The following is a 19,353-nucleotide window of genomic DNA, read 5'->3' on the forward strand; positions in this document are numbered from 1 at the left end:
TGTTACTCATGGTGAGCAGCATTCCCTCTCCGCAGGGAGCCTTGAGTGATTCTGACTCGGTCTGGCCTGGGCAGGGCCTGTAGATCCACCACTTCAGCACATACAACTATTTCTACCTGTGTCAAGTAGGAAGGAAAAAGCCTTGTTCCTCTAACTTGGTGGCAATTTTCTGCCCCTGTGCATCAGTGCCAGAAATTGAGAAGGGGCAGTGTGGGAGGGAGGCAAAACTGCAGTTCTTTATGATGTCAGTCTGTAGCACAAATCTCATATGAGCACTTTCTCAACACATGAGCAGTGTGCAGTGTTTCATGGCCTGTCAGGGGATGTTGGCTCATTGCTGGTAATGCTCACAGGATGTGTGACATTTTGGAAGGGGTTTTACAGTGAAATTTCAAGAATATGAGATTAATTGCTTCTGATAAAGAAGCAATGTGTACAGAAGTGGCAATGATAGGCATACCAAATAACAAACTTTTTCTAGTGATGCTGCACTAGCTGTAATTAGATTGGATGGTCTTTAAATTATATTGCGTGCTGTGGCTTGGCTTAATAACCTAACATTAGTCTTTCAAGAGGAGTCATCAGGCTGTAGCCAGTGAGATATTGCAGACAATGACATAGAAATGTCATTCCTTCCTCTACATTCACCAGATTATTAGCTGAACAAGCATATATTTAACTCCCCATCTTTATTGATGAATTACCTTCTTATTTAGTATGACAGAACATAATCTCCACAGAGGCAAAGCTATTTTATAAGGAGTATGTCGTGTTATTGCCCTGAAGATCAGAGTCTTGTAGTAGGACTGATATTTACTCCTTTCTTATCCAAGAAAAATATTATTTGAAAACCACTAATCTTTCTGTCCTTCAGTGACAATATCCCTCTATTTTCTTCTGCTGAGAAAGGAAAACCATCCCTTGAAGACCAGTCTGTTTAGCATCTGCTTTTAATAAGAACAGGGAAGACTTTGCCCAGCCTTTTGCAAGATGCCACCAGCCAGATAAGCAGATAGTAAAATTGTGTCCTGCAGCAAGATAAGTTTCAGAGCTCTCTGAGTCTCACCCCTTTGGTCTGTGCAGCACATCAGCAAGGATGGAATTATCACTGGATTCATGCAAAAGAACATCTTATGGGGACAAATGACTGCCTGATAACAACAATATCCTTCCTTCTGCTGCAGGGCAGGACAGAGTTCGTCTTTGGAATAAAGCACTTCCTTGCTTGCTTAATGGCAGTGTACTTAAGCAGTCCAGACTCTTTCAGCAATTAGGCAATTAGGTGGTTAAAATACCATTGCACCCTTATATGTGGATAATATCAAATGAGTACAGTAAATAATATGGCATCTGCTCCTGAGAACTGTTTCATGTCCTTCTGGTGGTAACAGGATATGTCCCCTTTTTTTTCTTTTTTAAACCACAGTAGCATTCCAGGGATGTGCCATAATATCCTTTTTCTCCATCTGGGAATACTGCATTAGATAATTGTTGCTTGTGCTCAGCTGGTCATCCTCTTTTTTTATTAGTGTATCATAGGAGAAAAAAAAAAGCTTACCCTGTTTCTAATTTTACTCTCTTCTGTACTTGTAATTAGTAAATACGCTTAAAACATATTAGGAGATTAATATTATTACAATTATTTATAAGTATGTCTTTTTAAAGTGCAGCAGGAATTCTTCAAGCACAGAGAATGGCTTTGTTTATGACCATGCATTGATTTACAAAATGTCCCCGGTAGTACATCACCCTGGGGTAGAAGATGATATATTAAATATTCCCATCCAGGTTCTGCACACAGACATCACATTACAGCCTGCTGGCCAGACTGCACTGGTATCCATTAACGTATTACCATGCAAGCTGGCAGCACGCCAGCCCATCCCTGAATTCCTTCAGGGGTTTATGGGCCTCCACAAGAAGTCCTTCAGTGTAAGACTGTAAGGATAAAAGCGACGATTCTGCTTGGGTTTCTGTGGCAGGCCTCACCATTGGTACACAAGGAAATATTAGACTTTGCACAGATTTTCAATGAGAGATCTGGATACTCAGAAGGAAGAGTGTCGGGCCAAAAAGCGCCCACCCTAGACAAGAATGGCTCAGGGCTCAGAGTTTTGTTTTCCCAATTGCCTATGTTGCCAGAATTGAAGTACACTTTGGCTTTGCTGTTCGAAAAGTTACTTAGAAGCAGACTTACAAATGCACATAAAAACTCACACCCCTCAAGACAGCTAAATGATGATCTCTAGAGGTCCCTTCCAACTCTGAAAATTCCATGATTCCATGAAAGGGTTGCATGGTGCCCACAGAAATCTCGGATGACAAGAAGCACGAGTGAAGCCAACACAGACTCTGCTCTTAGACTCACAAAATGACTTAGACCTTCATGGACTCAACGTTTTCCACACCCTGACAGCTCAGAGCAATGTGACTTTGCCTGTACCTCCAGGAAAAAGCACTGTACAATGAAGTGACTGTGAAATAATACCATACGGTGGTAGTGTGCATGCCCCTTGTTGAGGAAAGGGCATTTGGGAGTCATCTAGTTGCAGATGGATTCTTCTCTCCTCTGTTCTTCTTCTGTATTCCAAATTTTGCTGGAAAGCCTGCCCAGCATCGGTGAGACTGTATATGCAATGAAGTGGCTTATCCCACTCAGCACAAGCGTCTCAATACAAAATTACATGGTGGCTGGAGAAACCCCATCTGAATTGGTCAAAGCTTCCCCTTATCAAAGGGGAACCCCCAGATGACTCAGAGAAAACCACGCCAGACTTTGAGAAAGGTCTTGTCCCTCCCCTCCCCATTGTTTCCATAAGCAGGCGGTTTTGCTTTCCTGAAAGCTTAAGCAGCAGGAATATTTCCCTTTTGTCCCGTCTTCATTTGCCGAGACCAAGCTGCAGCCCTCCTCCATTGCCATAGTTATTCATGATGCAAATTTTCTCAAGTGTGGGGATTCCCAGAGAGGATCCTGGCCCCTGACGGTGTCAGTGTGATGTTGCTTACACTGGCAGTTTGGTTCATCTGGGCTGGCAAAGCACGTGAGGAGCAGCACTCAGCCCTGCATGCCAGCCAGCAGCACTGCGAACTGCTCAGAGAAGCCTGGGCTTTTCAGAGCAGGCACCCCTTCTCCATCCCCCTCTCCGATTGCTGTGTCCCTAGGCACAGCCCTGTCTCTTTGTAAGGAGCTTTTCCCACAGTAGCAGCATTCTGCTGAAGAGTAACGTTGGAAATATTATTGTCCCAAGCTCAAAAGCAGTCCTGCTCCCTCCACCATGCGTGGATTCTCGCTGCAGAGGAACTGCCCCAATTTCTGACGCACTGAGGAAAGCAGGCAGTCTACCAAAATAGCCACAGCCTTGTGACCAGGCATGTGTGATCCCACTGCCACAAGGGTGTGGATCCCCAAGCAGCCCCTTGGTCAGCAAAGACAAGAGAGACACTTCAGGGTCCCCTTTGGATGCTGGCCATGACAGCAAACCTCTGCCTGTACCTCAGGGAGAGGCACCCGGTCAGGAACAGGACACTGGGGCAGCCTCGGTTTGCCTTGGGCAATGGAGCCATGATTTGAGGTCAAAGCACCCCGAGTGGTTAGCAGAAAGGCAGGCTTTTCAAACGCGTTCCCGCAGTGGACTACCTTGCTTTCAGTTCAGCCTCCTCCATCTAGTACGCAGGGCTGCCCTGTTGCAGGTGGGCTGAGACTTTCTCTATCCAGACAGCGCGGCTGTTTTCCTAGTACAGGCTTGGGGATGTAAAATATCATGCTGAACACATAAGGTTTTGAGTGCAGGTCTTGGGGCTGACCAACTAAGTGGATGTCACCAGGCATTCCTTTCTTAAAGAGCAGTTGTTTCCTACTCTGATGTCTAAGACAATTTTAAAATTTCATCCAAAGATACACCCTGCATTTCTTCCATTCTTATAATAAATCCAGAGCTTTGCTAAAAAAAATATATTATTTTTATATCATTTGCAGAAATAAACCTTTCCTAGTGTCGTGGTTTGGGATGAGCAGATTTGCCTGTACTTAGAAATCCTTGTTTCTTTGAGAAATTAGTAAGTGGTAATGTAATGTACGAGATCAAAAATTCTTTTGAAAAAATATCACTGCAGTCCAACGTGGAATTTAACTTTGCTCGAAACTTTCAAAGGGCTCTGAGTATTTGAGACTCAGTCTACAAGACAAAATATAGACTCAGGTACAACTCTTACTATTAAAAAAATAGACATTTATATATTTCCATATGTTAGATAAATCCCAGCGAGATTAATCAGCATGCCTATATGTGTAGTGATGCGCAATGTCAAACTCCATTGTACTGTGGAATAAAATGGTTAATTAGTGAATGCATGTCATTGTGCGGAGACAAGAAAGTTGCCTGTGGTGGTCAGAGCAAGGTTTTTTATCAAAGGTCATCTAGGGCATAAACATATTTAAATAATCATATTAGAACATTATTTAGAATGAGTTCTTCAGAAGGGCTTTTTTCTAGTGGCAGTTGCAAACACTTCTCATCGTGCAAGCACAGACATAACCTTATTTTGTCCTCCTGTTTGTGCAGAAATAATAAGGCTCCACACAGTAAATCAGTCAAAGTCTTAAGCTGCCTTTGTTTCTATGAACTATGTCACTGTGGTGCTAAGCTAGCGCCATGTGCCACATCCTGGAGCTTTAGTTTGTTTGTTTTTTTCTCTGGCTGACAGACCTGCACATTCCTAGACTTGCACTCTAGTTCTTCTAGAAAGAAATGTGTTGCTTGGAAATGGATTATTTTTATTTGAGTTAATTCTTGCTTTAACAATTAATGGTGATCTCACTTTGGAGATCATTCTGTTGCTTGGATTATGATTATATTGTCTGGGTTTTGCTTCATTTTGTTTTCTGGTAACATATTTGTTGCGATGTCATCAGAATTTCCTTTTCAAAAAATGACCTGCTCAGGAAGAGCTGCTCAGATACCTCTAATGACTGCCTCTAGTGTTTAGATCAGTCCAAACAATCCCGTCAGGTTTCCCACTTCTGAGAGGAAAGGGATACTTCTCTGTGTCAGGATAGCTCTTCGAGGATGTCCCAGAGGCTCTGGCAATGGGTGGGGCACTCGCAGTTATGCTGGTCTGGTCCACGGCACAACCTCCTTTGCTGAATTCTGCAAGTACAGCCCAGGGCTGTTGCTGCTGGTCCCTGTGAAAAGGCTTTCAGGCTGCAAACAATTTGTTTCAGGACTCAAATTGAGACAATTATTGATATAATTAGTCATAATTTTTAATGAATTAATGACATCTGATAATAGAATTATTTACAGTACAACAGAATGAGAACTGTCAGTATTCATAGGATGCATTTTCCCCTCATATGAAACTGACAGTTTGTCTTTGAAGACTCCATCATCTCTGGATTGAGACGATGTGTTGTGCCTAACTAGTACGTGAGCAGCTTTTTTCCAGAGCAGATTAGGCTGGGGGGTTTCCTTTATAATGATTTTCCTGATGAAAAAACATGCCTTTCCTGATGAAAAAACAGAAATAAAGTTCTCCAAGAGAAAATTGAAATTTTGCCCAAAAAAAAAGATCAGTTTTCTGCCAGAAAAACCGAACAGATGGAGTCCCACTACCTGCCTGGAAGCTCCTGCCCATCTCACTTTGCAAGAAGGAATAAACTTGATGAGGCATTCGGCTAGAAAAATGTCCCTGCTACGAGTACACCCAAACAGAACACGTTCAAAGTTTCTTTCCTCCCATTTCTTTGAGATCTTTGTTTCTTTCCATGCAGCAGAAACTCCATTTTCCAGTCAGCTCCATCCTTGAGCCCTTGCTCCAGTTCTGGCAATGAGCTTCTCTGTGACACAGGTCATGCTGCTTTGCTTTGCTCCTCCAAAGAGAGGTGAACAACTGGGGCCTCCAGAGCGTCATTACTGGTGTCAGTGATATATTTCCAGGCTGGAGAGTCAGAAAAGCCAAAATGTAATACCGATGACCACGGTGTCTCCTCTGGGAGAGTTGCCTAAGCCAAGCCCTTCCTGCAGCCTTGGCTAGCCCTGCTGTCCCGGCCCCACTCCAATGTCCAGCAGATACTTTTCAGTTGCCACTTTGCTGCAGGGCAGTCCCACAGCTTGATTCACCACTTAGAGAGCTAGTACCTCCCCTTCCTACTTTTGTGTCAGCCTATACGCTTGCTCCTAGGCAGCCTGATAAGGAGTTTCTCCTAACAGTTACTGAGCTCATGCCTAATAACTCGCCTGGACATACCACATGCCCTGGGCCCGGTGCCGGGGTGCAGGCTGATGAAATGGAGCACTCTGGGTGCTGCTGGGTAATTGCTTTGGTTAAAGGGGGGGGGGGCTAAGGATCTGAACATGTGATGCAGCTGTTTGCATATTTTGCCTGTTGGATTGTCTGCCAAAATCATTACGAAGCCCTTAGATATTCTGATGGAGGCTAAAAGGTCTGAACAAATAAATAAATTGCAAACCAAATATCTACACAGAAAAGGAGGAAGCACTTTCTTCCCAATGAGGAGCTGTGAGGAAGCCCAATCCCCAGTTCCTAGAGTAAGTGTGGTACCAGAGTGGCTAATAAACTGCCCCAAAATTAAATTGTCTTGCACAGACCACCGGAGTACCTTGCTTCATATAGCCCAGGGAAGAACCTTCCCTTGATGTGCATCAGTTTAGGATAGCACAGCTGACAAAGCAGGCCCTTAAATGAGAAATACTATCTCAGAGATCAGAAGAGAAATTGTGGCTCATGAGATCTGCGTTCAGCTTCAGTTTCACTTGCCTGTATTTGTGTGAGAGCAAAATGTGGTTTGAGAAGTTCAAAATGCCCTGTGAAAACACACAGCTGTTCCCTTCATTTAGAAGTGAAAGACAGCTTGAAATTCTAGCAGTCGCGGTTCTGCCTCTCTCAATGAGTTACAGCTGGCCAGGCACTCGAATTTCCTGCAAAACTCCACTGTGAACCAAGACCCACGGGGCAGCGCGGCATGAAGGGATTGCCATAGTAACCATTCTTTGTGTCTTGAAAAACTGACGAACTGTTTTCAGAGGAAATTACATAGAAATGTGACATTTGCTGTCTTAAATAAAAATAACACTCCCTTAATGAATCAAAGTTGCAGGAGACTCATGAAGGTTGTTTTTTTTTGTTTGGATTTGAAAGTTTCTGGGTATGACCTAGTCTGTGGTTCATTAGAATGGTTTTTCACTTGTAACTACTAAAGCTAATGGCTGATCGTTGAATATATATCTTAATATAGTTTTTGTTTCTGTTCAGAGCACAGATTCATGATCTCCACATTGATTCATTATTTGCCATTCATATTTTTTCTGGTGTAAGATTTCCATGGCTTGAAGCCACAGAAATATGAGTAGTATATACCACAAAGCTGTCAAAGGAAGTAGTACTATTAAAAAATCTAATTGGATCTGACTTGATTTCATTTTGCTGAACTTAAGCCATAAAAGAATGTGAAAAGCTCTCAGCCTGGCTTGGAGGAGGGTCATAACTGTAATGCTGGGCATGGGACATCCCATCTGTCTGTCAGGCGGTCCTTCAAGTTTTGCATTTGGAAAGAATACAGATGGATGTTCAACTTCTAACATCTAATCTTTACGACAATTTCATGTGTATTATCAACCGCATCTGATCAAGGCTTTGCAAGAATTAGTAGCAATGGGTCTGCAATTAGAAACTTTCAAGCTTTTCTGATCTCACCTAGAGAAATCATACCAAATGGAGTGATAGTTCTCAAGTTCCAATACACTTCTCATGCTCTGAGCCTTTCATTGCATTAGAAGATTGAAACCAAAAAGATTCATTGTCACCAGCCATAAAATAGGCCATGGAATATTACCATAGAATTATTCCTGCAACTTTCCCCTAACTCTGGCTGAACTACATCCTTTTTTTTTTTTTTAATTAAAAAAAGACATGCAAACTAGACTGTGTGCTTGAGGATTTGAAACCATTTGAGTAGATTTCTTGGCCCCAACTATGTCTTAAATCAACAGTGAGATTTCTGAAGGTTCTGCAAGACCAACATCTTGAACAGAAAAGCTGAGGGTTTAATTACTCATTCCCATATGTGCGTCTGCTAGAAAATGTGTGCAAAAATTAGTAGCTAGGATGCTTAATCAATATTTACTGTAATATCATACTTTCATACTATGGATATTGAGTGTAGGAGAATTCTTAGTAGAATAAGAGATATTTGGAAAAGAGATTTGAATGGAGAGCAAAGATAAATAAACCTTGGCTGTTTTTCTAGAGATCATAGATTTGATTCTTTGCATGGAGTGAACTTCACGGTGATGGCTTCAGAACAGAGAAAAGTTTTTGTTGAGATTCTGAAAGGAGGCATGCCAAAAATTCACAATGAGAATGTTCAGACATGGTTTCTGTGCCAGTAATTTGCTGGGTTGTGTTAGGAAGATGTGCTCTGTGAGACAGAAGATCAGATGAACTGTGGCAAAGTGATAAAAAAGCACAAGGGTTGCTGTTTTTCTAAACTTTAAGAATCATAGTAACAAAAGTAGAAATAATAAGGCAACTCCTGACTTGACAACAACTGGCAATCTGATATCATAAGTCAAAGGCAATTTAGCTAAAATGTCTAATTTTTACTGATTTTGCAAAAATTATTCACCTCACCCCTGAAAACTGACATTGAGCATTGGGATATTTGGTGAGCAACATAGATGCATATTCAGTGTGATTTAATGTATTTGAAAAAAATCACAAAAATAGGACTTGAAAGACTCTTTAAACCTGTTTGGAGACAAATAATGTAAAGAGGCTTAAAATGTCTAAGCATTCACTATCACCCTATCAAAATATATTTTTTTTTGTTTTAAATGTGAGTATATGACTAACTACAGACTTCAAGATTTAAATACACAAATATTTCCTTAGCATTTTATTTGTGGGTTGTTTGTTTGTTTTTTTGTTTTTTATTATTTTTTTAGAGTGATGATGTTTTAAGAGTGAGTCGGAGGATTTCTCACCTTTATTTGGGGAACAGAAAGATTTTCAGTCTGGCTACATCTGCCAACTACAGACTGTCAAAATACCATCACGTAGAATATGACACATAGAATACGAGGAGATCAAACATAAAGTGCTTCTAAGTACAAAAGTTCAGAAAGCATGACTCAGTCCACTTCTCCAAAGCAGGAGACTAGCATAAGATCATGAAACAATAAACAAGCAAATGTGAAGTTTGCCTTGTGTTTTTTGAGTTTTTACTTTGCTTTTAGTTTTCAACTTGTCCTCACTACTCTGGGAGGCCCTCGTGATGCTGACTGCTTGGTTTTCTCCATCACAAGCTCAGTTAGTCCTGAAATCACCTGAATGCAGTCTTAAAGAAATGAAGATGTAAACAGACTTGTCACCAAGGGGTTTGAAGGCACTGATCAGCTAAGATGCACGGTCAAATCAGAACCATGACATCCTTTTTTTCTTTCATTTCATTGCCATTTGCCCTTTATCTTCTTCCTCAGCAACCACCAACACACACCAAAACAGAAACAGCAAAACCTTCCTCCTGTACACAGTGTGCAGCCAGGTTTAAAGAACATATTGCAGTTATACTTGCTCATTATTTCATCCAAATCTTTCCACACTCGCCAGAATGCGTATTGCTGTGCAAAGGTGGCCCATGTGAGAAGTCTCACTGCTTTTTCTTTGACATCCTTCACAAAACATTTAAGAATTGGGGAGCTGCTTTTTACTCACTGGGATATTTTTTGTTTCATTTCAGCTCTATGATGGGCCTGGTGTGCAATCCAACCTGATAGGCACTTTCTGTGGACAGTCTCTTCCGCTGGCAGGGAGCACTACCGGGACCAGCCTTCATGTGGTGTTTTATTCTGATGGACTGAACACTAGAAGGGGGTTCCAGATGCTGTGGCATGTTAATGGTAAGTTAACCAGGTTTCCTCTGGGAAGGTATGTTTCCTTCTTCCCTGTATGTGTAATGGCATCCCAGCTTATGCCACTCTATGTCAGCTAGGTAGAAATAACCCATTACAGATCTAAAAAAGTTGCATTTCGACATAATTCTTCAAATACTTTCCCAGTGGATGTTTCTGCACATGCACACCTTTGAAGATCATTTCATCAGAGACTGAGAGCTGTTGTGAAATATACTTTCATTTGCAGGAGCAGGCATGGAGATGGGGGGCATCTGATGAATTTCTGTACTGACCAGGAGATATTTGCTATTAGGGGAATCGTAGGTGGCTTTCTAACGGGAAACACTCAGCCCTCAGTTTGCCCCATTCCTATAGACTTGTGTTTTCTGTGCAGGCTTCTCCCTAGTTTTCTTTAGTGGTGCTTGTTTTGTTGGGTTGTGCATTCACTTCCAGCTGCCCCCCGCCCCCCTTCTCTGCATGAAGTAACATTGGCCAGGATGTGCTTTGGGTGTTTTTTCTCTTGTTCTTGCATGTCACGAAGACTGTCACAGGCCTCGTTAAATAGGCAAGCATACATGCCAATTATAAATAAATCTGTTAATGACTGTACAACTGCAAACTACGTTTGTAGTTTCTTCATAAGTGAGGCTACAAATGCAACTTTTTCACTCTGCTTATTTAGCTGCAATATTGGACTGTAATAAGATTAAATTGTGTGCCATTGTACATCCCATCAAAGAGGGTCCAACCTTGAAAATAATTAAATCGCCACAGTTGTCCTGCTTGTCTAATCAGTTCACACCATTCAGCTTTGACAGCATTGTAAAGCAGCTGAAGTCGGCCGCAGAGGCCCCACCATGGGTTGCTGAGGTGTATGGCATGCTATACATTGTTTGAATAGGAGCTCCTCTGCACTGCCCCAGACTGATGGCTTTTGCGGGCTCCCGAAGGGCTCTCATCGACTAGACAGTGGTGTTTTTCATTCAGCGGAGGTCAAGGAGCATTTCTGGGCAAAGGAGGGACATATGCGGGAGGAGTGAGATGTGTGGCAGAAGCCAGCAGGGGAAGAGCTGCAGCACAAAGGTACGTTCTTGTGCTTCGAGGTGATGTCATTCTGGGACTGCACAAAAGAAGAAAAAGTGGAGGCTTTTATGTACAACCAGATGACATCAGCTCCATACAGTAGCCATGGTGCTGGGTTAACTTGCTTTTCTAAAGCTCTCAAAGCTTTCCAGAATCTGCCTGCGTGGTAAGCTCTCTTGCGCTTTCCCTCCACGTCTCCCCCCAGAGCATTTCCCGGACTCTCCAGCCCTCTCCCATCCCCCTGCACTCCTTTTTGCACTGACGCAAACTTCTGTGTCAGCCAGCACTGCCCCAAACTTCTGTGTCTGCCAGCACCGCCCCACTGTTAGTGTCTGGACACTAAACTGCAGCCTAACACTGTACAGGGCCGAGACTGCTAATGTGGGCCTGTGTCTGAGAAGCAGAGCAGGATCTGTGGGTTCAGATAGGGCTGGTTCCTAAGGAATGCCATTGCTGGCTCAGAACATCACAGCTGCTACTCCTGACAGCCTGTAATATGAGTGCAAGTCCCTTCAGAGCTGCCCACAGTAATCTTCTTTTTGTTCATTGCAGGCACTTCCGTTTTTTCTCAATTGGTGTGACGCACAAATATGGGTATTCCTCTTACCCTTGGTGGCTACATTGTCTGGGTATATACCATTGCCCTAGGCTGGATAAAATTAGATATGTTCCTGTGGTCGGGGTGCTATGTTTACTTCTCCCTTCTGAAAATCTTCCAAATACACAAAAAAAATCTCTGTGGAGAAAGTCCCTTAGCCTAGGGGAACTCATCAGGAGATGCAGCTTTGAGTTGGGTATTTCAGAGTAAAGCATTCAAGGTTCCTTCTTCTCTGAGGGCAAATCCCTAAGAGAATCTAAACCTGGATCTAGTAACATCTCACCTGATGAGAAAATAACAAGGCTATATATATTGCTGAGATAAGAGCTTTTACTTCTGCTCAAGTGACAAATGTGTGCTCTAGAGTTCAAGTGGCTGTGAACTATTTCTCAGGCTGTCCATGTGCTCCTTAACTGGCAGTTGTGAAGCATCTATGAGATATATATCAAGGACATTCACATGCTTTGGTGATAAAAGAGATCAGCACTTATATTTGCCACCACGTGCCTGATACAGTTCATTTCAGACACGCTTTCCAGCAGCTTTGCTTACGGTTATGAGGTGATCGCAAAAAGCCAAAAGCTTGCCTCGTTGATAACTGGCATGAGGAGCCACTGCTGCCACACACAACACAAATTTTAAGTGTTTTGATTTGAAACATTTCATCTGATCTTTCCAGTTGCTGAGCCACTGCTTTTCAGTTGCCGAGTTGCTGAGCTGTGTTGCTGAAGGAAACCCAGTCTTTAGGCTTTTCCGAAGACAGAATTAGTAACTGATCTTAGAAGAATGCTGTTATTTATGCTTAAAAGTGTCCTATATAATTTTAACTTGGATGGAAAGCTGAAGTGCAAATAATTCAATTTAAAAGTGGTTTTAGTTCTGAAATAACACTGTTCATTTAAGGGGCTTTCATTGATGAGGCTGGATTTAGAATTGATTTTGCGAAATCACTGTTTTCTTCTGAAGCCGAGGCCTCAGGAGGCTTACTGATCAAGAGGAAAGCTTGAATCTGCAAGGTGCTCATTCCACTTCTGCTCTTTATTAGGAAACTTAATACAGGCAAATACATTTTGGGGCATATATTGGCCCTTTGAGAAAGAACAAACTCTTGGTAACCGTCTGGATGTTGCAAAGATGGCATGCCAATTGAATTGCTTTCCTTAAAAAAGAATAAAACAGGAGGCCAAAAGGGCAAAGGTCTCTCAGTGCAAAATTACACCAGCGACAACTGCCACTATCTGAGAAGACACATATTTCCTAGACTCGTCACTTACCTTATTAAGCAATCTGCATGTAGGAGCTGACTGCTTTATATGTATATCTGCATTTCATTGGAAGCTTACTCATTAGGCTGCTTGATTGTCAGTAGAGCTTATAAATTCAAATGGCTCTTAGCATAGTCAAAATTTGCACCTGGTGTTCCGTTTTCTGTGACACAATAATTCCCCCTTTAAAAAAGAAGCAAAGAACACTGTTGAGAAAAGAATTATGTAGCCCCAAAGTATTGTATTGCTCTTTTCCTTCACCATCATCTTCTTTCTGTTGGGTTTCCCTAAGAAACCATGACTGATGGACAGGATGTGGAGAAAGCCCACTTGGTTCATGAGAAGATAAATTTTCATTACGCTGGGTCTGTGTTTTCAGAAGATGAAAACTATTAAAAGGCATACAATAACTACAGACTGAGTTTTTCAGTATATGTGTCAGGTAAAATGTGAAATAGTTTGTTAGTTCTTCAGGGAAGCATAACAGAAACAGAGATTAGATTAAAATGCAGAAGCCGTTCAAGGCAGACATTTCCCAGGCATCCGTTAGGATTGCTGGAGAGAATATTGCATTGCAGGTCAATGAGGGAGCTGAGGCCCAGATTTCCTAAGCCTGAATCATAGCTCTGTTGTTGATTTCTTGTGCAGCCTTTGACAAATTGCCATTTGTTCAGTTTTCAAAAATGACTATTCCTTTTCAGTGTCTTTCTATCACATTTAGTCTAAAGATGCACAAGGTCTGATCTTTTGAAGTCCTGAGCAGTTTGTTTGGGTTGTGGGTGCTACCATGTTCAGAGCTGGCTTTTTGTATTGCAGTCTGGCTGCTAAAAATATAGATATGTTCTCTGGGAGAGCTAAGGATGAATTTGTTTCTGTTTCTTCAGCAAGCTGGACCTCTCCTCAGCCCCCAAAGTAATCTACAAGAATAAGGGCCAAAATTTTCTTAAAATGCTTGTTGTTGAACAGTTCAGTCAATGTCTGAGAGCTAGAAAATGGATTTTTTTTTAACATTGAACACTGGCAGCTGATATGGGAACTGTGGCCATTCAGTATCTTGAAGGATTCAGCTCCTGTTTTAATGCCTAAATTTGCCCTTATGTCTCTGGCTCCCAGTAGTTTATCTTTATTTATTATCCGTCTTACTGATTTCAAATAGGAACATGTTGAAGAAAATGCGAGAATTCAGGAGACTGATAAAACAATCATAATCAAAGGTACCGAATTGATTAACAAATTGTTAAGAAGAAGGAAAAAGAAAAAGAAAAAGCAGTTTATAATTCAATTTTTACTCTCTTGCATAAACCCTCATCGCAGAAATTATCTCACTGGCTCCATTGGATGATATTCTATGAACTGAACCTACTCAAGACAGCAAAAGATTTCAGAATCAAATCCGAGTTATACTTCATGCAAGTATTAGTGTAGTACAGGCAAATGTTCATACTACATGCTCCTTGAAGCTAGACAGTTAATGTTTACTGAAATATTTCACCACGAGCACAGCAAAGGGAACAACTCTGAATCCTGTAATTTCCCTAACTGTGATTTTACAGGAACAGTGCCAGTTCACTTTAAACTTTATGGAAGGGATTTTTCTAGCATGTGGCTAAAACATACCCATGGATAAATCTGAAAACCTTGCAAATAATAGAGGTTTCTGCAGATTACTACTTCTCTATTCAGCTATAATTATTTATGAGAATAGGGATTCTTCTTTGGTTAATGAACACCATCTGCTAACCAGACAGGCAGTAATATGGAAAGACATCTATAAATCATCCCTTGCACAATCTTCAATGACTACTTAGATTTTAGCCAGAGAAAAGCAAAGACACCAAATACATGTTCCCTGAGCTTTCTATTTGTTGTCTGATTTCCTAGCAACTAACACCAGGTTAGGTAGTTGTTTTAAGCATTTTTCAAGGGAATTCCAGGACCTTTACACTCCTGAAAGAGTATCTCCCCTTCCTTTTTTTTTTCCTCAGTTTAACTGCTGGGATGAAATTTCCAAAATGATTGCAAGGAGGTCTGCGCAAACTGAGCATATGCTGTATGCAGTTCAGCTGCAAGAAACTTCTCCACAGTGCAGCTGTCTGTATATCTGTACACATAGACCGAGATCATATATTTCTGTGCTGAGAAAAAGGTTTAAAGATGTTTCACTAGGAAGAGAATGGTTTCAGATTATTCACTATTATTTCAGTGAGAGCTGATGTCATGCAGCAATTTATAGGTTCTGCTTCCGCTTTTTTATTTACCTCTGAAGACCAAATCTTTTTTACTTTGTTGCCATAAACAGCACGAATTCCATTTGGTTGAATAGAAGCAAACTCTAATCTGATGTTTGCAGACAAATGTAAACATTGGAAGAAGGTTTGTATTCATTTAATGGTGATGCCAGAGATGGAATAAGGTTAATTAGCTGAGATGATTACATCATCATTTAAACTTTTCCTATTTCAATATCTTAATAAAGTAGACAGGCTACTTTTCTATGGAAATTACTTTCCCGGTTATATCAAAGTGTACTTCTTAGCTTGCTCAAAAAATAGGAAGAGGATACAGTACACACAAATGCATGCTTCAAAAGAACAGCACTAACATTTGTCCTTTTTTTTTTCCTTTTAAATGCAAAATCCATACATATATTCACGTATATACATATACGTATATAAATAAATATGCATCTGCATCTGCATCTACATCTACATCCACTCAAAGAAAGGGATAATACTACAAAAATTTTGTGGCTAATGAAAATGGGGGAGGCACTGAATAAATGAGGGATCAAATTCTAAATTCACCTTTTTAAAATATCCAAGACAAAAAGTTTGTAAATAGTAAGGACCCATAACGTCCCAGGAACCATAATATAAGCTGCAAAGTTGGTGAATCAAAGTTTGCTTCTCATTTTGAAACAGTATTCCTGGACATTTTTATTTTCATTTTTTTTTAATTTGGAAGGCTGGGCAAATTTTTCACATAGAATGTTTGTAAGCATTTCAAAAAGTTTTTCTATCATTATTTGAGTTTTCCTCAGTTTAGTGTTCTATAGATGTAGCAAGTGAGTTTAAAGGCAGGAACATTTGTTTTAATCTCTTAAGTATTTCTGTAAATATTTTGTTAAAATCATCTAGCATCTATATTTTCAAAAAAAAAAAAAAGCACAACAGAACCGATTCTTACTTCATCCATATAAGAGCAGAAAGGTAATATATAGACTTTCTGCCAGTTGGCCAGAGAGTTCAGAGATTATGTTTCTGCTCTGATATGGAGGTTTCTGCTTGCATATGCAGGTCGGTCAACATAGTTCAGGTGTGAAGTTCACATATTCGCAAAGATCAGTAAGTCCTTTTTTTCAGCTATTAGTCAGTGAATAGTTAGGCATAAACTGAAGAAATTTCCTGTCTGTTTGGAAACAATTAATAGATGATTGGCAACATGAGTTCAGCACATCCCTTATAAGAAATGAATCACAGAGATCTGAACTTTACCTCCATTTTACTGGAGCACTTAAGAAGAATCACTTCTATCTTAAGAAAAAGCCTTTTCTGGGAACATTTGTAGTTGGAAGAAAAGAAATGGCACACTGACAACAGTTTGATGTTCTTATTCCTGTGCTTCACACACCTCATCCAGAGAATATCGATTGAGCTCAGAGAAAATATAAACTATTGTGGAGAGGGAGCATGAATAATCTCAATGCTACCTGCAAGGGCTGCGTAGAGAGAAAGGTCTGTGCCGTAAAACGCAGCATACAAGCTTTCCACTCATCTGAGCCATTTCGGGTTTAAATAAAAAACATGTCTTTGTGGCTATCAGGAAACTCGTACTAGGAGAAGCTGAGTCATAACTGCCTGTTTAGTTTTAAAATGTTCCCAGCTTTCTTCAGGCTGAGATAAATAGCAATTGGCTTTGTTCTCGCCTGCTGAAACTCCCCTGTCTCCCCTTCCCACCCCCTCAGGAGCCGAGCCATCAAGTCTGTTTGTTGAGAAATCTTTTCTGTTTCCCAAGCTGGCGAGGCGGCTTTCCCCTCCTGAAGTCTGTCCTCAGCGGCCGTGTCATTCCTGCTGCGGAGGGAAAAGAAAGAGAGTAACTCACCCAGCAAATTCAGCTGTAAGGCTTCCCCCCTGCTGACGCCTTTTTTTTCTCCAGTTTTAAAAACCCAACGACCTGGTTTCTTTGGAGGAAAATTAGTCTGTCTTCTGATGGCACCGGGAAATAAAAATGGGGTGGTGGGTTACACTGAAGCTTTCTTCCTCTCTGTCTCTCTGCTCAAATGTTCACGGATATCAAAGTTTCAGGGGCTTAACATCTACCCACCAGTGCTGGCAGGAAGTAAGTGCACTACCTTTTTCTGTTTGTCTCTCCAGAGGGACTGAAGGCAGGATTGGTTTCAAATACACTTAAAAGTATCTTTCACTCCTTGATTGAGACATCTGGTAGCTGACAATGTAGCTTTGTGGCTGCAGGGCAAACCACCTCAGGGTTACGGAGCATCTTGTGCAGCAAGGTGGGGAAAAAGGGAGAACTAAGCCCTTGCCGATTCACCTCTGAGGTCAACCTCTGCTATGTAAAGGCTTCCCTGGGTTATAGATAACTATTGTACAATAGTGGGAATTCTTGTGTTTAAAAGGTGGTTTTCCAGTGAGTACTGGGTGATGGACCAACAGAGATCCGTGTTACATTGCTGGCGTGGCTGGAATCTTCCTCACATCTGGATTTAGATGGTTCTTTTTTAGTTTAAAGTAGCTTCTTATTGCTTTGCTCCCTTTCAGACCTGCTGCTCTTTCCTCTCATAGACTTGTATTTTGCAGTCCTAGAAGTCTAGAACCAACTGTGGCAAAGCCAAACTCAAATTTTCAATGAGAAGCTGAAAGACATCACGGCAGAGATGATGGCAAATGCTTCTGGGGCTTAGCAGCCACCCTTCAGTAACCACAAGTTTGTCACAGAAGGTGTTGAGGAAAGTATTTGCATTTAATTGAAGATCTTGATTTATAGCTTCCTGAAGAAAAAAACCCAAACGCTAAGCAGAGCAATGGCCAAAGATACCTTGTTTAAGTTGCAAATTATGCATAGACTTAATAGAGATCAGGGGAGTTTTACACATCTGTGTGGATTAGTTGAGCAGGTCAGAGGGGCAGTTTATTTCTTATATGTTATACAATATTGCTTATAACTAAAAGTTAGGGTGTTTGTGCCTTCCCACCCTGCTGACACCTGCACCTGGGAACTGGGTCAGGGAGAGCATCCTCCAGGGAACTCAACAAAAGGAGGCGAGTGCAGCAGTTGACACAATCTCCATAAAGCAATGATAAAATCACAGTTTTCGGTCTTCAGCTGCTTTGTGCTGTCAAATCAGGGCCTGCGTTTCATCCATTGTTTTGCATCTTCTTTTTTTTTTTGTTTAAATCTAGCTCATAATATGCAAGAACTTAATCACCCAAGGGGCATGGGGAGTGAGGTTAAGACAATAATTTCTTATCTGAAAAGAAAATACGTAACTTTTCAAACATGGCATGTCTTACAATTGCACAGCTACAATTCAATAAAAAAGAACATTAAACTCACCAAATGTCAGAAAGCCTATTTATCCACTGTGACTTGGCAGCTTATAATCATGATCGGTGGGCTGAGAGAAATTGCATTGTCTTTAATTTTATGATTTCTAAAGCAGTGGGAAATGGTATTTTTGCAACAATAGGAAGCCCTCCCCAACAATAGGAAGCCCTCCCCATGTTAACTTAGTTTGTGTATTAGTTGAGGTTAGTTACAGCTGAGGATGGATCCGATTGAGCTTTCTAGAACTGTTTAAAGTTAGAGGCCAATACAAAAAATGTCACTTTTTTTGCTTTGTGTCTCAGTTTCTTCAGCTGTCAAAGCAGATGCAGAGATACAGTGAGAAACATGCCAAAACAGAGGTGAAGTGTGTACTGCACGGGCAATGTCAGCAGGTCCAGCTTGCCATTCCTGAGTTTCTCTTCCCCACTAGATCTCGTTTCCCTGTGATACAGCAGACCCTCAAGCCCAGTATATGCATTTGTGCATGAAATGGGTCCTAATGCCGTCCTCGTTGCAGAGCTGTTGGTGAGTTTTTCCGGAGCCCCTCACTGATGGGCTGCTTTGCTGTGTTGTCAGGTTGTGGAGGAGAACTCTCTGGCCCTTCTGGTTCATTTCACAGCCCTGGATACCCCAACAGATACCCAAGCAATAGGGAATGCATCTGGTACATTCAGACAGCACCTGGTAGCAGCATTCAACTCACCATTCAGGAATTCGACATTGAATATCACCCAAACTGCAACTTCGATGTTTTGGAGGTAAGACCATTAGATTTACTTCTGAAAAATACACAAGTTCCATGTTTTTCTGTTTGGAGCAGATAATCCCAAGAACTGCAGGAGCAGAACAAACAATTCTACTACAGTTTCCCATTTCTGCTGTGATTACAGTTACGTTCCACAGATGTTGTCACAGAAGCCACAATGCTGTT

At 41.3% G+C, this 19,353-nt stretch overlaps 1 protein-coding gene across 1 annotated transcript in view; it reads left to right on the top strand.

Annotated features, from left to right (window-relative positions):
* Nucleotides 1-19,353, top strand: part of CUBN (cubilin) — a 150,593-nt gene that overhangs the window by 48,806 nt on the left and 82,434 nt on the right. Inside the window, exons 27-28 of the mRNA XM_074573520.1 lie at nt 9,758-9,917; nt 18,999-19,180. Coding sequence (XP_074429621.1) covers nt 9,758-9,917; nt 18,999-19,180 — 342 coding nt within the window. The remainder of the gene's footprint in view (nt 1-9,757; nt 9,918-18,998; nt 19,181-19,353) is intronic.

The sequence above is a fragment of the Larus michahellis genome, chromosome 2 (assembly GCF_964199755.1).
Source record: "Larus michahellis chromosome 2, bLarMic1.1, whole genome shotgun sequence".
NCBI classification, from domain to species: domain Eukaryota; kingdom Metazoa; phylum Chordata; class Aves; order Charadriiformes; family Laridae; genus Larus; species Larus michahellis.